This window comes from Schistocerca americana, chromosome 1 (genome assembly GCF_021461395.2).
Source record: "Schistocerca americana isolate TAMUIC-IGC-003095 chromosome 1, iqSchAmer2.1, whole genome shotgun sequence".
Classification (NCBI taxonomy): domain Eukaryota; kingdom Metazoa; phylum Arthropoda; class Insecta; order Orthoptera; family Acrididae; genus Schistocerca; species Schistocerca americana.
In genome coordinates this window covers 207,811,454-207,837,541 of record NC_060119.1, presented here as the reverse complement: position 1 = coordinate 207,837,541, position 26,088 = coordinate 207,811,454, and the positions used below count along the sequence as shown (strand labels likewise).

At 43.4% G+C, this 26,088-nt stretch overlaps 1 protein-coding gene across 1 annotated transcript in view; it reads left to right on the top strand.

Moving 5' to 3' along the window:
• The first annotated feature begins 10,329 nt into the window (after window positions 1-10,329).
• LOC124595318 (protein obstructor-E-like) overlaps window positions 10,330-26,088 on the top strand; it is a 94,807-nt gene continuing 79,048 nt past the window's right edge. Inside the window, exon 1 of the mRNA XM_047134058.1 lies at window positions 10,330-10,462. Within this exon, the coding sequence (XP_046990014.1) occupies window positions 10,414-10,462 (49 nt within the window). The 5' untranslated portion in view covers window positions 10,330-10,413. The remainder of the gene's footprint in view (window positions 10,463-26,088) is intronic.

Below are 26,088 nucleotides of genomic sequence, written 5' to 3'. Positions count from 1 at the left end.
ATGGGAGTGGGCATTTCTGACGTTTTTTCAGAAGGGTCAAGAAATCGCTGTTTTTCAGCGTGCTGTAGCGCTGATACTGCTTCTCCAAAAGTCAAACTTGCCTTGTGGAGTTTGCAGGGAATTTTCGGTACTTTAACTTTGTATCGAGTGGTCATCTCACTTTTGAAAAACGTATTGTTTTAGAAATATGAGAGAAACTGAGAAAATATGTTACAATTTTTTGAAGTGTTTGCGTATTCTTTGTGAAGCCGACTTCCTACAAGGTAGTAAACATGAAATTCGGATTCACCACCGCAAGAAACAAGCAGAACCGTTAAACAAAAAAATTTTCTCAGTTTCGTTACAGGAAAGCCACCATTTGACTGGGCTAAGTTTTGGCAGATTACCAATGCAATGTAAGTTCGTAATAGCAAAAAATAGCTTTGTGTTAAATAATTACAATTAACCAATTTTCGGATACTTCCCTTTATTTGTACTTGTCAAATTTCATGATTCTAGATCTAGGGGTTTTGATGGGTGAGCCAGCGAGTGTCAAAATATGTGACATAAATGGCCATATCTTTTGATTAACTTGACTTAGAAGTTAAAATTTTTCACAACGCCAGGGGACCATAGGTCTTAGTATGTGACATATATTTGAACTAGATATTCTACCTATTCCTGAGAAAAAGGGTTCTTATCATTCAGACAGACAGACTTACAACAAATTGATCGTATAATGATTCCGTTTTTACCGACTGAGGTACGAAACCGTAAAAAAAGGATAAAAAATATACCGTAGCACACAACATCGGTTACTAGAACACTGGCAATGTAAAATAAAGGACGTATGTGAAATGGAAATTATGTGTAAGTTCACTGACAACATGTACTGAAGACGTGGGACGTACCTGCAGCTATATTTCCGCCTCCTTTATTCTCTTATCGAGCGATTGGTTTATGAAATCTTCTCAAGTACAGTTTTTAATAATATTTTTGCTAGCTTATTTGTCTGTTCGCCCCTTCCAACAAAAATTTAATGGAATTGCATATAGTCACATGTGCCTGATTATAGAGAACATTCCCTTCACAGAGTGTGGTGGTATGCCGTGCAGTAAAGAGACGGCAACGAGTATGCTCTAAGCGCACAAGTTGGCAGGCGACAGTCAGCTGAAACCGCCGTGCCTTCGGAACAGTGGTATGGACACGCCCAAAGGATGAGGGGGCTTCAATTCTTAATAGTTTCACGATGAATAACGAAATAACTTTTAGATTTCTTGAAAAAAGGCTCGGGATAGACTTGTCACTATTACATACTCGTATCTGTTATATATTCGGACTTTCTGCAAGCTGGTAGGCGCTTCAGTCCGGAACCACGCGGCTGCTACGATCCCAGTTTCGAATCCTGCGCCGCGTGGGATTAGCTGCAGTCATGGACTGTGCGGCTGGTCCCGGCGGAGGTTCGAGTCCTCCCTCGGGCATGGGTGTGTGTGTTTGTCCTTAGGATAATTTAGGTTAAGTAGTGTATAAGCTTAGGGACTGATGACCTTAGCAGTTAAGTCCCATAAGATTTCACATACATTTGAACATTTTTTTCGAATCCTGCCTCGGTCATGGATGTGTGTGATGTCCTTTGGTTAGTTAGATTTACGTAGTTCTAAGGCTAGGGGAATGATGAACTCAGATGTTAAGTCCCATAGTGCTTAGAGCCATTCGAACCATTTTTTTTTCTGCAAGCTGGTACTGAACTGATGCGAGTTCTGCTGTTGAAGACGTTTTACTAGGGAGAAGCGTGAGCAACTGATTTCACCAGCCCCTCACTGCACACTCCCTTGGGTGTGAAATTACCTTGGTATCTGAGATAAGTAAAAAATCAGAAATGTCGTACACCTCAGCTCTAGAGTAGCCAATGGTGGATGATACTTTCAGCATCAGCATTTTGTTAACAGTGGCATGAGACGTGGTAGGCTGTAGCTCCTGATTACAGCACCGCGTCAGTTTCCCACATTGAGTATTAAACCTGTCCAAAATGGAAAACTTGATGATACGGAGGAATGTCTCGATCGAAATACTATTTCCACCAAAAAAAGAAAAGAAAAAAAAAAGACACGCATCCTGAATGAATTATCCGAAAGGGACGTAAATCGGTAGACCTGATGTATGAGTACCGACATACAAATGATTACAAAATGGAACTTCCTGGCAGATTAAAACTGTGTGCCCGACCGAGAGTCGAACTCGGGACCTTTGCACTTCGCAGGCAAGTGCTCTACCATCCGAGCTACACAAGCACGACTCACGCCCCGTCCTCACAGCTTTACTTCTGCCAGTATCTCGTCTCCTACCTTCCAAACTTTACAGAAGCTCTCCTGCGAACCTTGCAGAACTAGCACTCCTGAAAGAAAGGATATTGCGGAGACATGGCTTAGCCACAGCCTGGGGGATATTTTCAGAATGAGATTTTCACTCTGAAGCGGAGTGTGCGCTAATGCGAAACTTCCTGGCAGATTAAAACTGTGTGCCGCACCGAGACTCGAGCTCGGGACCTTTGCCTTTCGCGGGCAAGTGCTCTACCATCTGAGCATTTTGGAAATGATTCCAATTCCGAAAAAAATGGATGATTTCTTCATGAGAAAGATTTTCATAAATCGAGCAAGTCAACAATGTGTTGCTACACCTGTGGCTCGTATGCAAGTCGGCTTGGCATTGATTGATAGAGTTGTTGGATATCCTCCTGATGGATATCGTGCCAATTTCTCTAAAATTTTGGTGTTAGATCCCCTGGTTGGAGGGCACTGCCCATTACGGCCCAAACGCTCTCAATTGGGTAGAGACCGGGCGTCCTTGCTGGCCAAGGTAGGGTATGGAAAGCATAAACATAAGCAGTAGAAACTCTCGCCAGTGCGGACGGGCATTACCTTGGTGGAATGTAAACCCAGCATGGCTTGCCGAGAAGGGCAACAAAGTGCTGTAAGGCTGGGGCGGATGACAATCAAAGGAATCCTGCTATGAAAAGAAATGGCACCCCAGACCGTCAGTGGTGGCTGTCAGGCCGTTCGATAGGCGATAGTCAGTCTGACAACGGGGACGCCTCCAGACATGTCTTCGCTGATCAATGGTACTCAATTAGAAGCGGGGCTCATCACTGAAGACAATTCATTCAACGAGATTCCAGGCCGAGAACGTGTCTGGAGACGCCCCGGATAACCGTGGCTTACCAAACTGACTGTTGCTCGCCATACGGCTTGATAACCAGGAGTGATGGTCTGCAGCGCCATTTCTTCTCATAGCAGGACCAGTTCGGTTGTCATCCTGCACCCTTGCAGCACAGCGGTACGTCGACGGTATTCTACTTCCCGTTTTGTTACCAAAGACAAGGCATGTTGGGCTTACATTTCAGCAAGATAATGCCCACCCGAACACGTAGAGAGTTCCTGCTGCTTGTCTTTGTGCTTGCCAAACCCTACCTTGGCTAGCAAGGTCACCGAAACTTAGAACGTTTGGAGCATTTTGGGCAGGTCTCTCCAACCATCTCGGGATTTTCACGATGTACGAGTGGGGACCCAAAAATAACGGAATTTCTTTCTAGAAAGCATATACTTTATTGTTTTCAAATACGACCTTAATCTCCTTCGAAGTACTCTCCATTAGCATTAATACACTTGTCCAAACGTTCATTCCAATGTTCGAAACACCTTTTAAATTCATCCTTTTTTATACTTGCTAGCTCTTTCATGACACTGCGTTTTACGTCTTCCACATCCGTAAAACGCTTTCCTTTCATGTCTCTTTCCATCCTGGGGAATAGGAAAAAGTCCGAGGGTGCTAAATCCGACGAATAGGGCGTGTGGGTCAAGGTAGTCGTCTTCGTTGAGGCCAAAAACAGGCGAACGTTGAGAACCGTGTGGGCGGGAGCGTTGTCGTGATGTAGAAACCATACGCCAGAATCCCACAAAGCCGGACGATTTCGCGACAAACTTCTGCGAAGCTGTTTCATAACCTCCAAATAGAATTGTTGGTTTACTGTCTGGTTTTCAGGGACAAATTCAGAGTGTACGATCCCTTTGATGTCAAAAAAAACAGATCAACATCGTTTTCACATTCGATTTCACTTGTCAAGCTTTTTTGGTCGACGTCAGCCAGGTGACTTCCATTGTGATAACTGTTGTTTACTTTCTGGATCGTACCCATAGCACCATGACTCATCACCTGTAATGATTTTGTTGAAAAAATGTGGATCATCTTTGAACGCGTCCTTTATTTCGAAACAGGCTTGAACGCGACGATCCTTTTGATCTCCGGTAAGAAGCTTCGGCACGAATTTTGCTGCCACTCTTCGCATCCCCAAATCGATGGTCAAGATGCGCTGAATTGAGCTCCAGGACAACCCGGACAAGTTCTCGAGTTGGTCGACTGTCCTGCGTCGATCTTCACTGATGAGATCACGGATTTTGTCGATGTTGTCTTCGCGTCGAGCAGTTGAAGGTCGACCAGAACAGGGCTGATCTTCAACCACCATTTCTTCCTTTTTAAATGGAGAAAACCATTCGTACACTTGCGTTTCTACTAAGAACATAGTCTTTGTAGGCTGTCTGAATCATCGCAACAGTTTCTGCTGCGTTCTTGCCGAGCAAGAAACAAAACTTCACTGCTACACGTTTTGCGTAAGAACTAGCCATTTCCTCGTGTCACGTCTGCATGGTACGCACACTCAAAGAACTGCCAAAGAAACCACACTTCTCACTGTTGGGTGACGCCGCGTCGCAGAATGACTCAGTAGAGCTCCTACTACAACCTCCTAGCTGCGCAACCTGCTACTACAAGTACACAATGTGCAGCATTACGATTCCAGTTACTTTTGGGTCCCCACTCGTAACACTTCAATTTGGAACGATATCCATAACGCGTTATTGATTTGCTCAATTTGTGAAGTAATTTGACTTTAACAAATCACCCATTTTTTTCTGAAATTGTAATCATTTGTTTGTCTGTTCTTCTACATTACAACCACCTATTTCCGTCCCATTTAGATAATTCCTTCGTGGTTCATCGTTTTTTCTCCCCTTTGAGTGTATTCCTCGTCCATGACATATTTCAGAAACAAAACTTCGTGAGGAAATAAATTTAACTGTAGCCATAGAAACCTTAGGTGACAAGATTATCAAAATATTGGCTCTCTATGGAAAGCATCCCCCCCCATGAACCATGGACCTTGCCGTTGGTGGGGAGGCTTGCGTGCCTCAGCGATACAGATAGCCGTACCGTAGGTGCAACCACAACGGAGGGGTATCTGTTGAGAGGCCAGACAAACGTGTGGTTCCTGAAGAGGGGCAGCAGCCTTTTCAGTAGTTGCAAGGGCAACAGTCTGGATGATTGACTGATCTGGCCTTGTAACAATAACCAAAACGGCCTTGCTGTGCTGGTACTGCGAACGGCTGAAAGCAAGGGGAAACTACAGCCGTAATTTTTCCCGAGGGCATGCAGCTTTACTGTATGATTACATGATGATGGCGTCCTCTTGGGTAAAATATTCCGGAGGTAAAATAGTCCCCCATTCGGATCTCCGGGCGGGGACTACTCAAGAGGATGTCGTTATCAGGAGAAAGAAAACTGGCGTTCTACGGATCGGAGCGTGGAATGTCAGATCCCTTAATCGGGCAGGTAGGTTAGAAAATTTAAAAAGGGAAATGGATAGGTTGAAGTTAGATATAGTGGGAATTAGTGAAGTTCGGTGGCAGGAGGAACAAGGCTTCTGGTCAGGTGACTACAGGGTTATAAACACAAAATCAAATAGGGGTAATGCAGGAGTAGGTTTAATAATGAATAGGAAAATAGGAATGCGGGTGAGCTACTACAAACAGCATAGTGAACGCATTATTGTGGCCAAGATAGATACGAAGCCCACGCCTACTACAGTAGTACAAGTTTATATGCCAACTAGCTCTGCAGATGACGAAGAAATTGAAGAAATGTATGATGAAATAAAAGAAATTATTCAGATTGTGAAGGGAGACGAAAATTTAATGGTCATGGGTGACTGGAATTCGAGTGTAGGAAAAGGGAGAGAAGGAAACATAGTAGGTGAATATGGATTGGGGGACAGAAATGAAAGAGGAAGCCGCCTGGTCGAATTTTGCACAGAGCACAACATAATCATAACTAACACTTGGTTTAAGAATCATGAAAGAAGGTTGTATACATGGAAGAACCCTGGCGATACTAAAAGGTATCAGATAGATTATATAATGGTAAGACAGAGATTTAGGAACCAGGTTTTAAATTGTAAGACATTTCCAGGGGCAGATGTGGACTCTGACCACAATCTATTGGTTATGACCTGTAGATTAAAACTGAAGAAACTGCAAAAAGGTGGGAATTTAAGGAGATGGGACCTGGATAAACTAAAAGAACCAGAGGTTGTACAGAGATTCAGGGAGAGCATAAGGGAGCAATTGACAGGAATGGGGGAAATAAATACAGTAGAAGAAGAATGGGTAGCTTTGAGGGATGAAGTAGTGAAGGCAGCAGAGGATCAAGTAGGTAAAAAGACGAGAGCTAGTAGAAATCCTTGGGTAACAGAAGAAATATTGAATTTAATTGATGAAAGGAGAAAATATAAAAATGCAGTAAGTGAAACAGGCAAAAAGGAACACAAACGTCTCAAAAATGAGATCGACAGGAAGTGCAAAATGGCTAAGCAGGGATGGCTAGAGGACAAATGTAAGGATGTAGAGGCCTATCTCACTAGGGGTAAGATAGATACCGCCTACAGGAAAATTAAAGAGACCTTTGGAGATAAGAGAACGACTTGTATGAATATCAAGAGCTCAGATGGAAACCCAGTTCTAAGCAAAGAAGGGAAAGCAGAAAGGTGGAAGGAGTATATAGAGGGTCTATACAAGGGCGATGTACTTGAGGACAATATTATGGAAATGGAAGAGGATGTAGATGAAGATGAAATGGGAGATATGATACTGCGTGAAGAGTTTGACAGAGCACTGAAAGACCTGAGTCGAAACAAGGCCCCCGGAGTAGATAATATTCCATTGGAACTACTGACGGCCGTGGGAGAGCCAGTCCTGACAAAACTCTACCATCTGGTGAGCAAGATGTATGAAACAGGCGAAATACCCTCAGACTTCAAGAAGAATATAATAATTCCAATCCCAAAGAAAGCAGGTGTTGACAGATGTGAAAATTACCGAACTATCAGCTTAATAAGTCACAGCTGCAAAATACTAACACGAATTCTTTACAGACGAATGGAAAAACTAGTAGAAGCCAACCTCGGGGAAGATCAGTTTGGATTCCGTAGAAACACTGGAACACGTGAGGCAATACTGACCTTACGACTTATCTTAGAAGAAAGATTAAGGAAAGGCAAACCTATGTTTCTAGCATTTGTAGACTTAGAGAAAGCTTTTGACAATGTTGACTGGAATACTCTCTTTCAAATTCTAAAGGTGTCAGGGGTAAAATACAGGGAGCGAAAGGCTATTTACAATTTGTACAGAAACCAGATGGCAGTTATAAGAGTCGAGGGACATGAAAGGGAAGCAGTGGTTGGGAAGGGAGTAAGACAGGGTTGTAGCCTCTCCCCGATGTTGTTCAATCTGTATATTGAGCAAGCAGTAAAGGAAACAAAAGAAAAATTCGGAGTAGGTATTAAAATTCATGGAGAAGAAATAAAAACTTTGAGGTTCGCCGATGACATTGTAATTCTGTCAGAGACAGCAAAGGACTTGGAAGAGCAGTTGAATGGAATGGACAGTGTCTTGAAAGGAGGATATAAGATGAACATCAACAAAAGCAAAACAAGGATAATGGAATGTAGTCTAATTAAGTCGGGTGATGCTGAGGGAATTAGATTAGGAAATGAGGCACTTAAAGTAGTAAAGGAGTTTTGCTATTTGGGGAGCAAAATAACTGATGATGGTCGAAGTAGAGAGGATATAAAATGTAGGCTGGCAATGGCAAGGAAAGCGTTTCTGAAGAAGAGAAATTTGTTAACATCCAGTATAGATTTAAGTGTCAGGAAGTCATTTCTGAAAGTATTCGTATGGAGTGTAGCCATGTATGGAAGTGAAACATGGACGATAAATAGTTTGGACAAGAAGAGAATAGAAGCTTTCGAAATGTGGTGCTACAGAAGAATGCTGAAGATTAGATGGGTAGATCACATAACTAATGAGGAAGTATTGAATAGGATTGGGGAGAAGAGAAGTTTGTGGCACAACTTGACCAGAAGAAGGGATCGGTTGGTAGGACATGTTCTGAGGCATCAAGGGATCACCAATTTAGTATTGGAGGGCAGCGTGGAGGGTAAAAATCGTAGAGGGAGACCAAGAGATGAATACACTAAGCAGATTCAGAAGGATGTAGGTTGCAGTAGGTACTGGGAGATGAAAAAGCTTGCACAGGATAGAGTAGCATGGAGAGCTGCATCAAACCAGTCTCAGGACTGAAGACCACAACAACAACAACAACAATGGAAAGCATGAAGTAATGGCGTATGACTTTGTTGATAGACCTCGTCTGTCAAGTGGGGCATTGCCTTGTCGTTACTCGAGAGGTGTGTGTGCGTGCCGACACATTCACTCACTCTCTCCGGTTTTCTACACAATCCTTAGCAATACAAACATGACACCAATCTGCCGAAACATTCATCACACAACAGTGACTGAAGAACAGAGACCTTACGTCACTGTCTCCATATGTCCCACGAATACCGACGAGAGTCACATCTTTTGAATTCACAAATATACGAAGATCCATACTGCCATAGTCTCCCTGACTTGAGTACAAGGCACAGAGTATTCATACAAAGATGCGAAACTGTCAAATGGTTCAAATGGCTCTGAGCACCATGGGACTTAACTTCTGAGGTCATCATTCCCCTAGAGCTTAGAACTACTTAAACCTAACTAACCTAAGGACATCACAAACATCCATGCTCGAGGCAGGATTCGAACCTGCGACCGTAGCGGTCGCGCGGTTCCAGACTGTAGCGCCTATAAACTCTTGGCCACCCCAGCCGGCCGAAACTGTCAGGAAGGTCTGTCTTTGGGATGTTGTTCAACTCGGGCGTCACATTGGCTTGAATGGCGGTGGTGTCGTCGACGCGTTGAACCTGTATGTGAATTTCTGCAGTATATAGTTTCGTAGCAGGTTCGTGTTGATAATACCAAACTGTGATGATTTTTTTCTAGAAAAGAATCGTCCGCATTTTGCATTTCAATCGAGTCACAGCAGGCGTCCACACGTCATATTTGTTCAGAAGTCAAAATATGCGAGACAAATTTTGCACACATTTTTCTCGTTTGAAAACATTCTGGAAATTGTCTTGAACACCTGACCTAGAGATGTAGCTTCATTGCGATTTACAACACAACAAAGTTAACATAGCCGGCCGTTGTGGCCGAGCGGTTCTAGGCGCTTCAGTCTGGAACCGCGCAACCGCTACGGTCGCAGGTTCGAATCCTACCTCGGGCATGGATGTGTGTGATGTCCTTAGGTTAGTTAGGTTTAAGTAGTTCTAAGTTCTAGGGGACTGATGACCTCAGATGTTAAGTCTAATAGTGCTCAGAGCCATTTGAACCAAAGTTAACATACTACGGCCTGACATCGCTTATGTGCCAGGAATAAAATCAGTGCTGGATCTTTTTGCACGAACAATGTAGAGTTCAAGTCCCAGCCCAGTACACAGTTTTAATCTGCCGAGGAAGTTCAATCTCTGATAGGTCGCGAACTGCCAAACTCCATAGTCCCGACTATCTATTTTGTCTCCCTGTCGTTCATGGAGGTCACAAACTCCACTTCTTAGGCAAAACTAATACATTGGTACTTCCCACAGAAATATTAGACATAAGCTTTCTATCTACCACGCGAATACCAGTCCTGTGCAAATTTTGCTTAACATTCCTTCACCAAGATCAGAATGATGGTTTTTTGTTTTTTTACTGTCTCTAGAGCCGCCGTCTCTTCGAAAGAAGTAGTTGACATTTAAAATGTTAACACAAATGTCACCAGCCAGCGGATGGAATGTGAAGCCACAGCCTTCCGTCGACATACTTTTTTATCGTCTTCATTAGTATGAAAGATAGGTAATAGAAACGACTCGTCTTTGCCAGTCCGACTGTATTTTGTAACAGGCGTAGGAGCTGACTTGTAGGCGTAGTCATAAAGAAAGCCCCTCTACTGTCTGAAGGAGCCCTGTGGTCACCAGACGGTTCCACGAGCTGAGGTTGCGGGAAGAAAATAAAACACGTGGAGTGCGGAGACGTCCATGAATCACGGGATGAGAAGAGAAACGCACGTGCGGTACCTGTTAGCCTTCCCGGCCGCGGTTGGATAACGCAGCCAGCGCCCCTGGGGGAAGCTGCGTTAAGTAACCGCCGGCGCGCGCGGGAAAGACGGGTGACAGTCGCCGGCGAGATGTTCAGGCGGACGGTCGCGATCGTAGCCGTGGCGCTCGCCGCCCAGGGTAAGATGTCACGGCCCCCTGCAGTAGCGCTGCTGCGACTAACGGCCATTCTGCGACGCTTAGAGCACAAGCACTATTCCGTACTCCCTAAAGGCTAGCGCGACCAGCTATCGTATATTACACTACTTTTTTTTTTTAATTCTCCCGGCTCCGTTACTGACCGCTTGATCCTTACATATATTTCGCCAGTGTTCACTATTATAAATATGAATCCCGTGAATTACTAGGCCTATCGATAGTTGAAATTCCCTGACCGAGAGATCTCGAAAAGTTTTTCGTATGATAATCGATACGATTGACGACGTTTAGTCATCTTCCTGTTCGTGTTTCTACGGAAAGAAGACGGTTTGGCTTAAGGGAATGCTAGGAGCGGAGGAAAACTGACATAGCCTACGCGTCTAGAAGAGCCATGGTAGGGGGGATATTTACTTGCTTTTCGGCCAGTACTGGCGACTCACGGATGCGCTCACCTCGTACCGATCTGCAACTGCGGTATAAATAACACAAGGAAGTAACAAGGAGTCGCTAAAGTGGATTATAGAGACGTCCACTCGTTACATTATTTATTTCTCACGTACGTTTTCATTTGCGTCTAGAATGAATCAGTTTTCATCACATAATGTGCTCGCGTAGTGAAAACTGATATGTAAAAACCAATCATGACAGTTTTTTTTTTTTACCCATTCAGATAAAAATGCGATGTAATTGTACAGTTGTCAATTATTGCAACTGAATCTCCCTTAAGGTCCCTTGAAATCATGGCCAGATGTTTGTCATCTGCCTAAAACCATGATCAAATGTTGGTCACCCTATTGAAAGCCCCTCCCCTCATATGAGCAACGGATCGCAGCAATCTGTCCGTAAATCGCACTCGTGTGTGTGCAGATTGCAGATCGATGAATCTCAGGCGACGTATCGTCTGTCTGGCTATATAGCTAGCTTGCAGCGACCCGTTTGTCTATTAAGCGAGGTTGCGTACGTGTGTTAAGTTTACCTATGGCCTCATGCAGTAAGGACTTTACGTTAGAATTTGTAGAGCTATTCAGGGGACACGACAACTCTCAAGAGTGAAAGTCAAAGAAGGAGTCGTAACGTTAAGAAGGGATACAAATATATATACATCTACATTCTGAAAACCACTAGAAACGGATGAAAAAGCGTACTTTCGATGTATCACTTGTAAGGACATCTTCCCGATGCATTCACACACGAAACCCGGGAAGAATGATCGTTTAAACTCCTTGGCGCGCGCTGTTAGTACGTCTAACTATTGTTTTCGCGATCCGTAGGAACTTATAGTATATTTCCACATTCGTCATTTGAAGCTGGTTCTTAAAACTTGTTAAGTAGGCTTTTGCGGGGTAGTTTGCGACTGCCATTTCAGTATCTTCATGACGTCTTCCCATGGGTGAAACAAACCTGTGGCCATTCGTGCTATCCTTCCGCGTACAGCTTCAACATCCTCTATCAGTCTTATTTCGTATGGGTTCCAGTCACTTGAGCAATGTTCTAGGATGGGTAACACGTGTGTTTTGTAACCAGTCTCCTTTCTAGATTGATTTCCCAGTGTTGTATGAATGAACCGAAGCCAGCCAGCTTCTTTGTCTATGAGCTCCTTCACAGACCGTGAAGGCCCAAGGGATGCCTACCGGCCGCCGTGTCATCCTCTGACTTGCGGTATCATGGGGAGGCGGTATGGTAGGGCATGTGGTGAGCACATCGCTCTCCCGGCCGTTTTGTCGACCTTTCAGGCCGTAAAGCCGCCAATGTTCCGTCAAGTAGCTCCTCAATTGGCATCACGAGGCTGAGTGCACCCCTAACAGTCCATCGAACAAGGAAAACTCTTGGCAGCACCGGGAATCGAACCCGGGTCCTCCACGTGTCAGCCATCATAGCTTAAATACTCGTTGTTAAGTTGTAAGACTAATAAATTGAGAAGAAACTGAGAAACTCAAGACAAACTGGAAGGATGTACTCAACGCATTGCCGTTAAAGAAAAATACGTTTTCTGTAAAAATGCGTACTGTCCCAAAGAAAAGCGTTCCAACATAACTTTAATGTATCTCAACTCCAGTTTCTTAATCAGTGACATAATGTGATTAGCTATCACCGCTGCTGAACATAGCAGTACGTTTACCACGGCAGGACTTCACGACACATAGTCGTTCAAAATAATACTAATAGTTGAAGTTAATTGGTAAATCGTTCGTATGTGGTGGCGTCCAAGAGAGCGACCGACTGGCATCAGTTAATTGTTCATATGTGGGGCCATTAGTACGTTTTGTTACTCGCATATTTTCTTCCCACGCAGTATTTGGTTCCAATTTGTCACTCTGATTGGATCTATCGTCAATGACCAGGAATAAAGAATTCGTTTAGTCATTATACTGTTCCCTTCCCCACATTTTCTGGTAGCCGACTAGGCCGAGTGCATAGTTTTCGTAATCCATTCTGTTCCTCTCAGACAGGGATGGGAAGAGTCTAGAACTACAAGAGAGCTCTGTTTTCGAGAGCTAAAAGAAATCAAACACACGCCCAAAAACCCAGAGCTCTTACACGAACAGCTTAGCTCAGGTGTGGTAAACAACGGCCCGCTAATCGTTTTTGTGCGATACGCCGGGACAGTCAGAATTTTTATGTACAATTTATATCTTTTCTGAAATACGAGGTTAACTAATGCTTGCAATTATTTTAAAAGGTGCAGCCGTCAGCCAAGCTCTCCTTTCACAGAGTTGTCCCCGAGCCAAAGCTATTGCCCGCCCCTGCCCTAGCTGATAGGAGTACCGTATGCTTCAGTCAAGCATTTGTCGGCAGCAGCAGTAAGCTTCTCGATCTCTGATGTGTACGTAGTGTTCCTACGTCCATGTGGCATTTCATGCCATCTGCTGCGCGTTTTAAAAATAGTTCTATGTAAAGGACGTGCCATCCGTTTTTCGGATAATATTTTTTCCATAGGAAATTTAAAAAAAGCCTTAATAGTGTGACTTGTTTTCTTTAGTACACAGTCTTTCTCATCCGATGTAAGAAATCTGTAAAAAATCTGTGGGGTAATGTCAATGCAAATAATACACATGATTGATCCATTTTTTAAATATCTGTGGACATGACCCCAGAGGTCTGCGTTATGTCAGTGTCTAGTGTGGTCTACAGACGTGTTCAGATACCTCGTGGAGAGAAGTGTGACGTTTTGATAGTAAAACACATACTTTCGTAATGTAATAAGTGGTGTGTGCCACCATCTGAACCCGGGATATAAGTTATATTACAGCGTACATTCCGTTAGAGTGTAAAAGATTCATTTTGAAAACAGTCCCTAGACTGGGCTTTATCCTCTGCCATGTATTTTCTCCGGGGACTGGCAGCCCAATAATGTAAGCATAAGAGTTTCTGCCTGACTTGGTGGATCAGGGAGAGATATAAGCTGGTGCAAATTTCTAAGCAGGCCGTGAGGCCTGATGGAAGGGTTCAGAAGGCAAGAGCATTGCTCACGAAAAGTAAACAGTCCAGGTGTAAGCTCGGGTCTGGCACACATTTGAAATGCAGGAAATTTAAGCCCAAAACTTCCAAAAGCATAAAGCTGAGATCGTGGCTGTAATTCTTTTTTGTTTGTGTGGTTTAGGTATGTTCTATCGATTCAGGCATTTTAAGCTTGTTGGTCCGAGTTGGAGGACATAAAGTCAGGACACTGGAAGCTTGCTCTTGCTTCACCTGTCCTCGCTTCTCTCAACGTGCTCATAACTTTCAGTGTCGGCTGCTGTGGCCGAGCGGTTCTAGGCGGTGCAGTCCAGAACCACGCGGCTGCTACGGTCACAGGTTCGAATCCTGCCTCGGGCATGGATGTGTGTGATGTCCTTAGGTTAGTTAGGTTTAAGCAGTTCTTAGTCTAGGGGACTGATGACCTCAGATGTTAAGTCCCATAGTGCTTAGAGCCATTTGAACCATAACTTGAAGCACTATTCAATACGACGCCAGCAGATCCACTAACGTGGATTTCAACGAAGAAAATCTGTTGAACAATAGAGCATTTTGTACTATAGCTCCCACTTTCCACCAAAATGTGTATGGTTCTACTTGTCACTGACTGATTCTCATAGATTCCACACACATGGTGATACCAACTTGACCGCCTAGGGCACGTTATCGTACTCATTTGCACCCAAACAGTGATGGGCATGGTGAATGGGATGCTGGGAGAAACAGGGCTCAAATCCTTGTCTGTTCATTCAGATTTGCGTTTTCCGTGGCTCCCAATGTCGCTTCGGGTGGATGACGGTACGCTTCCATGTCGGTTTCCTGCCTCTGAGTCGTCATCACTGTGAGCTCCGCCTGCAATGACCTCAGTACCCGCGGAGCGCTAAACTTCCCTTTGCCTCGAGGTTCAAATGGTTCAAATGGCTCTGAGCACTATGGGACTTAACATCTGAGGTCATCAGTCCCCTAGAACTTAGAACTACTTAAACCTAACTAACCTAAGGACATCACACACAACCATGCCCGAGGCAGGATTCGAACCTGCGACCGTAGCAGTCGCGCGGTTCCGGACTGCGCGCCTAGAACCGCTAGACCACCGCGGCCGGCTTTGCCTCGAGGAATTCAGGGAGACATATGAGAATCGGAATCCTCCAAAGCCCCTAATTCTAGTCCATTGGGTTAACAAACGCGCCACCCTGATCGTATGTGATTTATTTTAGTTCCTAGTCAAAGTGTTTGCTGTTAAAAGGAAATGTTTCAGTCATTTCAGTCGTATTGCCAATTTCATTCTTCTCGAAATTATTTAGACAACCCGTAATTTTGGCTATGCTGCAAGCCATTTTCTTAAACACGACGGGAATAATATGTCAACTTAGTTGGACTCTCTTGCCATATTATTTAAATTACATGTAGAAGAATAAACGTACAACACTGGGCAAAACTAACGCGAAAAGCCATCCAAAGTCCATATCTTGACTGGTCAGTGTACCTAAGTGGTTGTCTTTCATTCCGTACCGTAAGTAGTAGTGTCATTTATCGACGGCAGTTTCACTTGTCGATGGTGGTATATACTGGTCAAGAAGATGGACACGTATTTGGAAAGCTAGTCAGGAAGGAAGGAGGATAAAGGTTTTAAAGTTCCGTGGATGGCGAAGTAATTAAAAATGAAGCACAAGTCTATTTGAGTAAGGATGGAAACAAAGTCAGTCGTGTGCATTCACATCTACCATCTCCACAGTTTGCCTTAAAAGACTTAGGGAACTCACAGAAAAATCTGGATGGTAGGATGGGTGTTTGAGCCACCGATACTTCGGACCACGAATCCAGCGCCTTATCACTGCACCACCTCGCTCGTTGGGGATTGCGTTTTGTTCAATACCCGTTCGTCCAGCCCGATTAAGATTTTCCGCAGTTTTCCTAATCATTCCAGGCATCGTTTCTTCGTGTCAATAGGAATACGTGTCCTGTCTCTAATAACGCTGGCGTTGACAGGATGTTAAACCACAACCTTCCTTCTTCCTTCTAGTGAAGCTTAAAATTAGCTTTCAAGCGTTCATCTATTACAGAGCTCCTAGCATAAACCATGGACATGAAACATAAACTTTCGCTCGCGATGAAACCCCCTTTTCAATGGTTCGTGAGAGCATGTTACTAAATAGACTATAGCTTAGCGCATAGGATGTGCCGACCATCTTTCTCCCTGTCTCATCAGTGTCAGCAAGCTATTGTGTGCTGCAAATAAAACGACTAGGACGTGAGAGAGTCTTCAGGAATGAAGTTTGCAAGTAGCATAAGGGGCAGGCGCGGAGTTAAATATCCCTGAGATACGAATTCCCGACATTACCTCTGGCTTCAGAGCTATGATGTGCTACTTCTGGAACCTTAGACATTCGCTGCGAAGTTTAAGCATTCATATACGAAATCAGTATTACGTTTCTCTCGTTGTCCTCGGCTTCTGGTAAAGTTAACGTTACAATGAGTACGAAAATCAGCTTGAAATTTTCGACTTTTAATACAAAATTATAAATTCGATCCTAATAACTGTGGACACGGTTTAAAAAGACAGATGTAATTTGCAGTATTAGAAAATATGATCGGGTCACATTTGACAGCTTTCACTGGGAAGGGCGTGATTTTGTGAACGTATTTATATAAACTAAGGGCAGCTAAAATGTGATACTTACTTGAAATCTTGTTCATTGAACTTCAACAGCACGTGGCGAAGATTAAAGAATATTACATCACACTTTCAACGTAAAATTATAGGAATTTACGAAACATTAATGCCATATAAATGATTCAATTTTAACAAGAAGGCTATCGGTATTACCATTATACAAAACCAATCCCATTTTTGCAGTGGTCAAGTGTCAGGCGATAATTTGGTACCCCTTTTCTGGAAGTTGCTAGTAACACTAGTTCACTTGTTGTAACTCTGGCTTCTTGAAATTATCGGATTCAGCGCTTTCGCCTGTGGGCATGAAATCTTCCCCGTAACATAGGCTCCGAGTCGCGGAGTGCCTCAGGGTTCTGTGCTACGACTTGCGCTCTACTCTATACACAACGACATACCCAAGAAAAGCAGAGTGCGAAATTGGTCTGTATGCCAATGATGTTGCTTTTTTCAAGCACTGGCGCAACACAAATTACACTACTGGCCATTAAAATTGCTACACCACGAAGATGACGTGCTACAGACGCGAAATGTAACCGACAGGAAGAAGATGCTGTGATATGCAAATGATTAGCTTTTCAGAGCATTCACACAAGGTTGGCGCCGGTGGCGACACCTACAACATGCTGTCATGAGGAAAGTTTCCAACCGATTTCGCATAAACAAACAGCAGTTGACCGGCGTTGCCTGGTGAAACGTTGTTCTGATTCCTCGTGTAAGGAGGAGAAATGCGTACCATCACGTTTTCGACTTTGATAAAGATCGGGTTATAGCCTATGGCGATTGCGGGTTATCGTATCGCGACATTGCTGCTCGCGTTGGTCGAGATCCAATGACTGTTAGCAGAATATGGAAAAGGTGGGTTCAGAAGGGTAATACGGAACTCTGTGCTAGATCCCAACGGCCTCGTATCACTAGCAGTCGAGATGACAGACATCTTATCCGCATGGCTGTAAAGGGTCGTGCAGCCACGTCTCGATCCCTGAGTCAACAGATGGGGACGTTTGTAAGACAACGACCATCTGCACGAACAGTTCGACGACGTTGGCAGCAGCCTGGACTATCAACTCGGAGACCATGGCTGCGGTTACCCCTGACGCTGCATCACAGATAGGAGCGCCTGCGATGGTGTACTCAACGACGAACCTGGGTCCACGAATGGCAAAACGTCATTTTTTCGGATGAATCCAGGTTCTGTTTACAGCATCATGATGGTCGCATCCGTGTTTGGCGACATCGCGGTGAACGCACGTTGGAAGCGTGTATTCGTCATCGCCATACTGGCGTATCACCCGGCGTGATGATATGAAGTGCCATTGGTTACACGTCTCGGTCACCTCTTGTTCGCATTGACGGCACTTTGTACAGTGGACGTTACATTTCAGATGTGTTACGACCTGTGGCTCTACCCTTCATTCGATCCCTGCAAAACTCTACAGGATAATGTACGACCACATGTTGCAGGTCCTGTACGGGTGTTTCTGGATACAGAAAATGTTCGACTGCTGCCCCGACCAGTACATTGTCCAGATCTCTCACCAACTGAAAACGTCTGGTCAATGGTGGCGGAACAACTGCCTCGTCACAATACGCCAGTCACTACTCTTGATGAACTGTAGTATCGTGTTGAAGCTGCATGGGCAGCTGTACCTGTACACGCCATCCAAGCTCGGTTTGGCTCAATGCCCAGGCGTATCAAGGCCGTTATTACGGCCAAAGGTGATTGTTCTGGGTACTGATTTCTCAGGGTCTATGCGCCCAAATTGCGTGAAAATGTAATCATATGTCAGTTCTAGTATAATATATATGTCCATTGAATACCCGTTTATCATCTGCATTTTTTCTTGGTGTAGCAAATTTAATGGCCAGTAGTGTATATAGTCAGGGACCTCCAAAGACATGTGGACAAAATCTTCCAGGAAGGTGAAATAAACCACAACAAAAGCCAAGCACTTCTATTCACTATCAGGCTCAAGCACCCAAACCGCCATATCACGATTGATTTCATAAACTTGACTAAGTGTGGCTCAGTAGAATATTCTCGCCTCACGTTAGACAAGACGTATGGGTTTTTGAAACTGAAGGGGTACCTGACGACCAAAAGCTGACCACACATTAACGTCTGTACTCCACAAACCACCTTATGATGTGCGGCTGAGGGTTCTTCCAGTACCAATTACTTTGCCCTCCTTCCCTGTTTCATTCGCAAACGGCACGTGCGAAGAATGGTTGTCGATAAACCTCCGAGTTTCTGTGGCTTTTCTCGTTGTGGTCATTTTACGAAGCCTTTGTGCGAAGAAGTATTATGTTTCCCGATTGATCCCGGAAAGAACTCTCTTGTGATTCCAGTAGTAAACCGTTTCGTGATGCGCAGCGTCTGTCTTGCAGCGTCCGCCACTGCGGTTTGTTGATCATCTCCGTATCGCTCTGGCGCGGACTAAGCGATCGTGTGATGAAGCGCTCCGCTTTTCGTTGGATCTTCTCTAGTTCTTCTGTTAATCCAAAATGGTAAGCGTTTTAGACTGATGAGTAATACTTAAGGCGGGATGTAACGGAAAATGTAAACATTTACTTAAAAAATCATTACAGCCATATTTATTAATGTTGTTGTTGTTGTCTTCAGTCCTGAGACTGGTTTGATGCAGCTCTCCATGCTACTCTATCCTGTGCAAGCTTGCTCATCTCCCAGTACCTACTGCTACCTACATCCTTTTGAATCTGCTTAGTGTATTCATCTCTTGGTCTCCCTCTACGATTTTTACCCTCCAAGTTGCCCTCCAATGCTAAATTTGTGATCCCTTGATGCCTCAGAACATGTCCTACCAACCGGTCCCTCCTTCTTGTCAAGTTGTGCCACAAACTCCTCTTCTCCCCAATTCTATTCAATACCTTCTCATTAGTTATGTGATCTACCCATCTAATCTTCAGCATTCTTCTGTAGCAACACATTTCGAAAGCTTCTATTCTCTTCTTGTTCAAACTATTTATCGTCCATGTTTCACTTCCATACATGGCTACACTCCATACAAATACTTTCAGAAACGACTTCCTGACACTTAAATCTATACTCGATGTTAACAAATTTCTCTTCTTCAGAAACGCATTCCTTGCCATTGCCAGTCTACATTTTATATCCTCTCTACTTCGACCATCATCAGTTATTTTGCTCCCCAAATAGCAAAACTTCTTTACTACTTTAGGTGTCTCATTTCCTAATCTAATTCCTTCAGCATCACCCGACTTAATTCGACTACATTTCATTATCCTCGTTTTGCTTTTGTTGATGTTCATCTTATATCCTCCTTTCAAGACACTGTCCATTCCGTTCAACTGCTCTTCCAAGTCCTTTGCTGTCTCTGACAGAATTATAATGTCATCGGCGAACCTCAACGTTTTTATTTCTTCTCCAAGGACTTTAATACCTACGCCGAATTTTTCTTGTTTCCTTTACTGCTTGCTCAATATATAGATTGAATAATGTACAAATCTAAAATATTGCATGTGTAAAGCAAAAGAGCTGCGTTTTAAGGAATAACATAATAAAACATGCAGAACTAAAATTTTGCCAGAAATCTGAATTTTTAATTTTTTTATTGTCCTTTTTATAAAAAGCCATAACTCAAATTCTAATTATGCAATTAATCTGAAAATTTTATTGTAGTGTCCTCAGAAGGTTGTAAGATCACTGAACTACAGTTATTATTTTGTGGTAAAAATTGTAGCATTAACACAGTCTTTATTTTTGCACATCCAAAATCAACTTTTCTTTCTACGTACAATCATCTAAAAAACAGAATGTAATTGCAGGATCTCGTATTTTTTATTTCCAGGGATAAAGCTACACGTTGCGAACAATTCCTGAAAATTTCATAGGATTAGCGCATATACACTGAGAAAATGCTACCAATAACGTAAAATACGTGAAACAGGGAAAATGAGATTCAAAGATTTTCTTCTCATACTTCTACATGTAATAAGCTTACCTCAGTTTTAAAATCTTCCATATGATACTCCACATCCTCCAGGTTTCTCTTCTCTCCTCCTCGAATCTGCCTGGCCTGTATTTGCAGGTAAGACGCCGATCTGTTAGCTTTCTTGACCCTGGTCTCGTCGATGGTGTAAAATACTCCTGTTGTAAACACACCAGTATCTATACCATCTCTCTTCAGCACTTCAATTCTGCCATTATTTCCGTTATTGTAACATGAAACTGCATCATAGGCACCTATTCTGAGTACTTCAGGCCCACAGAATGTCCTTTTTGAGCATCTAATCCAAATTAAATTACTGGGGCTTTCATTTGCATTTTGTGTCTTTCCGTGAAGACACTTCCTCAATAAATCAGGGTTTGCATGAAACCTGAATGTGGACAATTGTATTCATAACAGGTTCTGGTAATCAGTGTTTATGTGAATACGTCTCATTTCGCTTGTTGAAATTACACCAATCGTTTTTCGGACACAGAGTGTTCATTAGTGTTTGGTCAAAGGACAGTTGGTGGGAAAAAATTGCCCGCATAGCACACGTCATTGCCTCTGTGTGTGTTTTTCCTGATAGCTATCCCATAAAATAACTGAAGAGATTCAGTTTCTTTCAGAGTAAGTCTGCCTTTTCCTTCTAGTGATTTTCCATCCTGAAGTACTTCACCTTTCTTCTCTTTCAGTAAGCGACGAAGCCTACTACCAAGCCTCTTTTGGATGTGTCCAACACATTCCAACTTTTCTATTGTTGTATTGTACGGTTTTGTATCTGTTACAGCTTTGAACCAAGAGGAGTCCCCCTCACTAAGGTATTTAGTGTATCTAACACCGTACTGGTCCTCAGATCTGGATGAACATCCTCCAGCAGCCTCCATGCCCCCACTTGAGCAACTATAATTTTTAGAGCACGCTACTGTATGCTTCCCTTGCCACAGTTTCCCACTGTCTTCATTGTTGAACTTTTTTGCAGCACACTGGTGGCAGTATTTAGACATAATTTCTACATCTAAATCTTTACCTGAGTCAAAACCAGTAACAGATGCAACAGAGATGTGTGATCATCGTATGGGAAAATTTCACCTGCTTCAAAAATGTTAAATTAACCCTGCTTCTAATTACAATTAAAAGCAATTTTTATACGCTTAGCGACGTTATAGAATTCTATATCATGCACGAATTACAAATTTATTACGGGATAATTGTAGGAAATAGAAATTCTAAAGTGATTTCGTATTTCACCGGAGACCACATCGCTGTTGTGGCTGGCTGCAGACAACGTCACTATGCTCACCCTTAAACGTCAGATGCCAAATAATTTTAATTGCAATATATTTGTATAAAAGTGACGAAGGTATGTAATGTGCACTGTAAGCGTGGCGCTTAAAGCAACGTTTACCATTTCAGCCCGTAAGCCGCCGAAATTTTGTCCGAGTTACTGGTGACCTGCCTGGGACCTCGCGCCTTTAGGGCCCACGGAGTGGTGGAAGCACGCGCGGGCTTTGGCGGTCAGCTCCTGGACGCGTCCAGAGTCTTCCATAACGGGTTCCGTGTCGGCTTAACGTCAAGGACAGGTCAGGAGACGGCCGTACGGGAGAAATCAGCAGTTACGACCCGCGCCCTCGCCCACACGACTTTCACCCGGCTGTTTCGACACTCGGCTCGTCTTCATTTACATACATCTGCCTTGCACCAGCCTCCCCTGTCGCGCCTGTCGCTGTCACACTTGTCTGCTTCCTGGAAAATCAACACAGATCCGAATCTTCTGTTCGGTCTTCCTTTTTATTGCTACGGTTCAAGTCCTACTTCATTCATGGCTTTAAAAACTGAATTAGAGTGATTAAGAGCAACCATGGACATCTTTCTCATACGAGATCAGTACTTATAGCACCATCCACGTCGTTTTGTATAGTCTTCCTGGCGTAATAATCTAGGCTTCCGTAACTTTTAGTATTTCAAACACGGCGTGCAGCTACTCCATTTTCAGATCGTTGATCCATACAGAAATGAACAACTGCGTAAAATAACTGGTAGAAAGGCCTCCTCTTCACCTTCATATATACTCCACAAGCCAACTTACGGAGTGTATCGGAGAGAACTTCTGGTAACGCTATATGTCCCCCACTTTCCTGTTCCGTTCGGGGATAACGCGTGGGAAGAACAGTTGTCGATAAACCTCCCTATGAGCTCCAGTTTCTCTGATTTTCTCGTTGTGGCGATTTCGTGAGATCCATGTGGGAGGAAGTAAGATGCTGCCCAATTCTTCTTCGACGTACGTTCAAATGGCTTCAAGCGCTATGGGACTTAACATCTCAGGTTATCAGTCCCCTAGACTTAGAACTACTTAAACCTAACTAACCTACGGACATCACACACATCCGTGCCCGAGGCAGGATTCGAACCTGTGACCGTAGCAGCAGCGCGGTTCCGGACTGAAGTGCCTAGAACCGCTCGGCCACAGCGGCCGGCTTCAACGTACGCTATCGGAATTCACCTCTCCGTGGTACACAACTCCACACCACTGGAGTTTGTTGGCAGACACCGTAACGCTCCCTCGGCCACTAAACGAACCCTTGATAAAACACGCCGCTCTTCGTTACATATCCACTGATTCTTCCATTAAACGTGCTAAGGATCTCAGACTGATGAACAATACTCAAGAATCGCTCTATCAAATATTTAGCAGACCATGTCTTTCGTTAATGAATTATTTCTAAAAATGGTTCAAATGGCTCTGAGCACTATGGGACTTAACTTCTGAAGTCATCAGTCCCCTAGAACTTAGAGCTACTTAAGCCTGACTAACCTAAGGACATCACACACATCTATGCCCTTGGCAGGATTCGAACCTGCGACCGTAGCGGTCGCGCGGTTCCAGACTGATGCGCCTAGAACCGCTCGGCCACAACGACCAGCAAATTATTTCCATTCAGTTATTCTTCCAATGAATCTCAGTCTGGTACCCGTTTTCCCACATTTAGTTTCATGTAGTCATACCTCTTTAATTCACTTCGGGCGGTTACTTCTTAATGTTTTTCGGTAGTTACTGTTTTCAGTGATTTATCTCTAAGAGTGTACCTGAACAGTAATGGGTCACAGCGGCAATTTAAGCGCAGTTAAGTTACACTTATTTACAGATTATCTGCCAGGAAGTTACATTTATTTACGTTCAGGGTCAATTGGCAGTCTCTCCATCTGCACATTGTATCATATAAAAGTCCTCTTTTGAGCACGCCCCATTTTATGGACCAATGAAGAATTTTTAATACTCAACCGCTATCCTGGAACCCCACTCCAGTTGCAGGTTGCCTATCTATGGCAAACATAGGCGAATAACTGATTTTCAGTATTTTTCGTAATTATTGATAGAATTTAAAATTTAAAATGCTGTCATAATCTACTCATTAAGAGGTATAATCCTGTGTTCAGAGTTTAACATAATGAGACAAGTATTACTGTTAGAAACTGTGTAATTGTCTTGCGGCAGCATAACTGACGGCGCGCATATACACGGATTTTATTTATGCTGTATTTGAAACTGAGAGCACTTCCAACAACTTTTACACATAATATCAAACCTTTGTAATTCTTCTTCTCGCCGGCCGTTGTGGCCGAGCGATTCTAGGCGCTTTGGTTCGGAACCGCGTGACCGCTACGGTCGCAGGTTCGAACCTTGCCTGGGGCATGGATGTGTGTGATGTCCTTAGGATAGTTAGGTTTAAGTAGATCTACGTTCTAGGGGACCGGTGACCTCAGATGCTAAGTCCCATAGTGCTCAGAGCCATTTGAACCATTTTTGATACTTCTTCTCGCTGACATCCCCCGCAATATGATGAAAGGAAGAAAGTTTATCGCTTACATTTTCGCTGTTCACGCAGTCAAGCTTCAGGATAAATCATGTTTGAATTTATTCCTTATTTACTCTAGTCGCAACACTGTTTGCAGAAAGTGTCCACATATATCACTGAATGTACCTGCAACATTATATTATTGTACAACACATAGTTAAGGAGATATAACGTCATCAAAATTTAGATACATGAAGAACTTGCTGTTGCTTAAAACGGCGCGCGGTAAAAATTTAAAATCACGCAAGATGTTTCAATTTATCACTTCTTTAACACTCACTCTGCAGAAGGCATCTTCACATATCACTAAATGAACCTCCGAAATTATATCCCTATACGACACATAGTTCAAGAGATATGACGTCATAAACATTCAGATGCGTGAAAAACTTGGTTTTGGTTAAAACGCAGACAAAGTATCTAAGCCATATTTATCCAGTGTTTCATAATGAGTGCATTTAGCGACTTCCAACAACTTTAAGCATAACTTCCTACTTCTGATAAACTTTTTCTCGGTTACATTGCTTAAAGTCGAATATTCCACACGTTAACTCATTTATAAGGTAAATACAAACATGCGGGGTTCGGACTCCAGTGTACGAGTATTAGGGATTGTTTCTGTTACTACCCACTTCTTCCACCTCTGGCGAGCAACTGTCACTGTGAAAAATTACACGTTTCGCAACGCTTCGGAGTCAACGTCAGACAGTAGTTCCTCCTATTGTTTCCTGGGTAGTCAGATCGAAGGTCGGAGGAAGGCAACGGCATACCCCCTTTAATCGGACCCTGGCTAGTAAAGCACTATAGTAGCGAAACCAATCTCCAGACTGCTGACAACTTTAAATAAAAATAGCAAAGTAGCTAGGTCGCTTATTTAAATACGCTTTACGTTCACGAAATTCCTCCTCCAGTTAGTGGACCATTGAATGTTGCACGTACACGGAAGCTTGCAAAACCGAAAGCCAACCACATCAATTCACTGAAAGCGAATATTTTCCGGCCGCAATGCACTAAGTGTGAGAACTATCTTATTCGTTGTTAGTTTCCCGTGATAATTTCTGCAATGCTCTGGTGCCGAGGAAGATTTAAACTGGTTTACTGATGGCCACGTGGACCACAGCCGTATCTCTCATGACATCTTCGCATGTATTTCCACTAGTCTGCCATTAAAAACATCTCATTGACATTTCTTTGTGTACAACGCTTGAGGAAAAATTGTAGACCAATGACGGACGCATCGGAAGGTAATGAAATTTATAGCAAGTATTAAAATCAGAGATGCAATTAAGCGATTGTACTCTGACTGCTGCAACCAAATCCCTGCTAAAGTCAAGCTATCATTAACTGTAATCTGAGGTCTAGAGTCATCGAAATAAAGAGATACATAATGGATTCTATTGCACTATGTCCCATGCAACTTTTGTCCCACAAACGTTTTAGCTCCTATCATACTTTCGGAGTTATTCTTCGTGGCAATAGTTAGTGACTCACCCTGTATAACTACCTTGGTCCTACTGGGACTCGTTTCTGAGTTTGAGCGGCACGCACATTGTTTACTTACTTTTATAAAATACAGGTCGATTACAGTTCGTTAAACTTTCGAAACGCTGTAGAAATAACACCACTAGTCAGAATGACGTCAAATTGCAACGGACT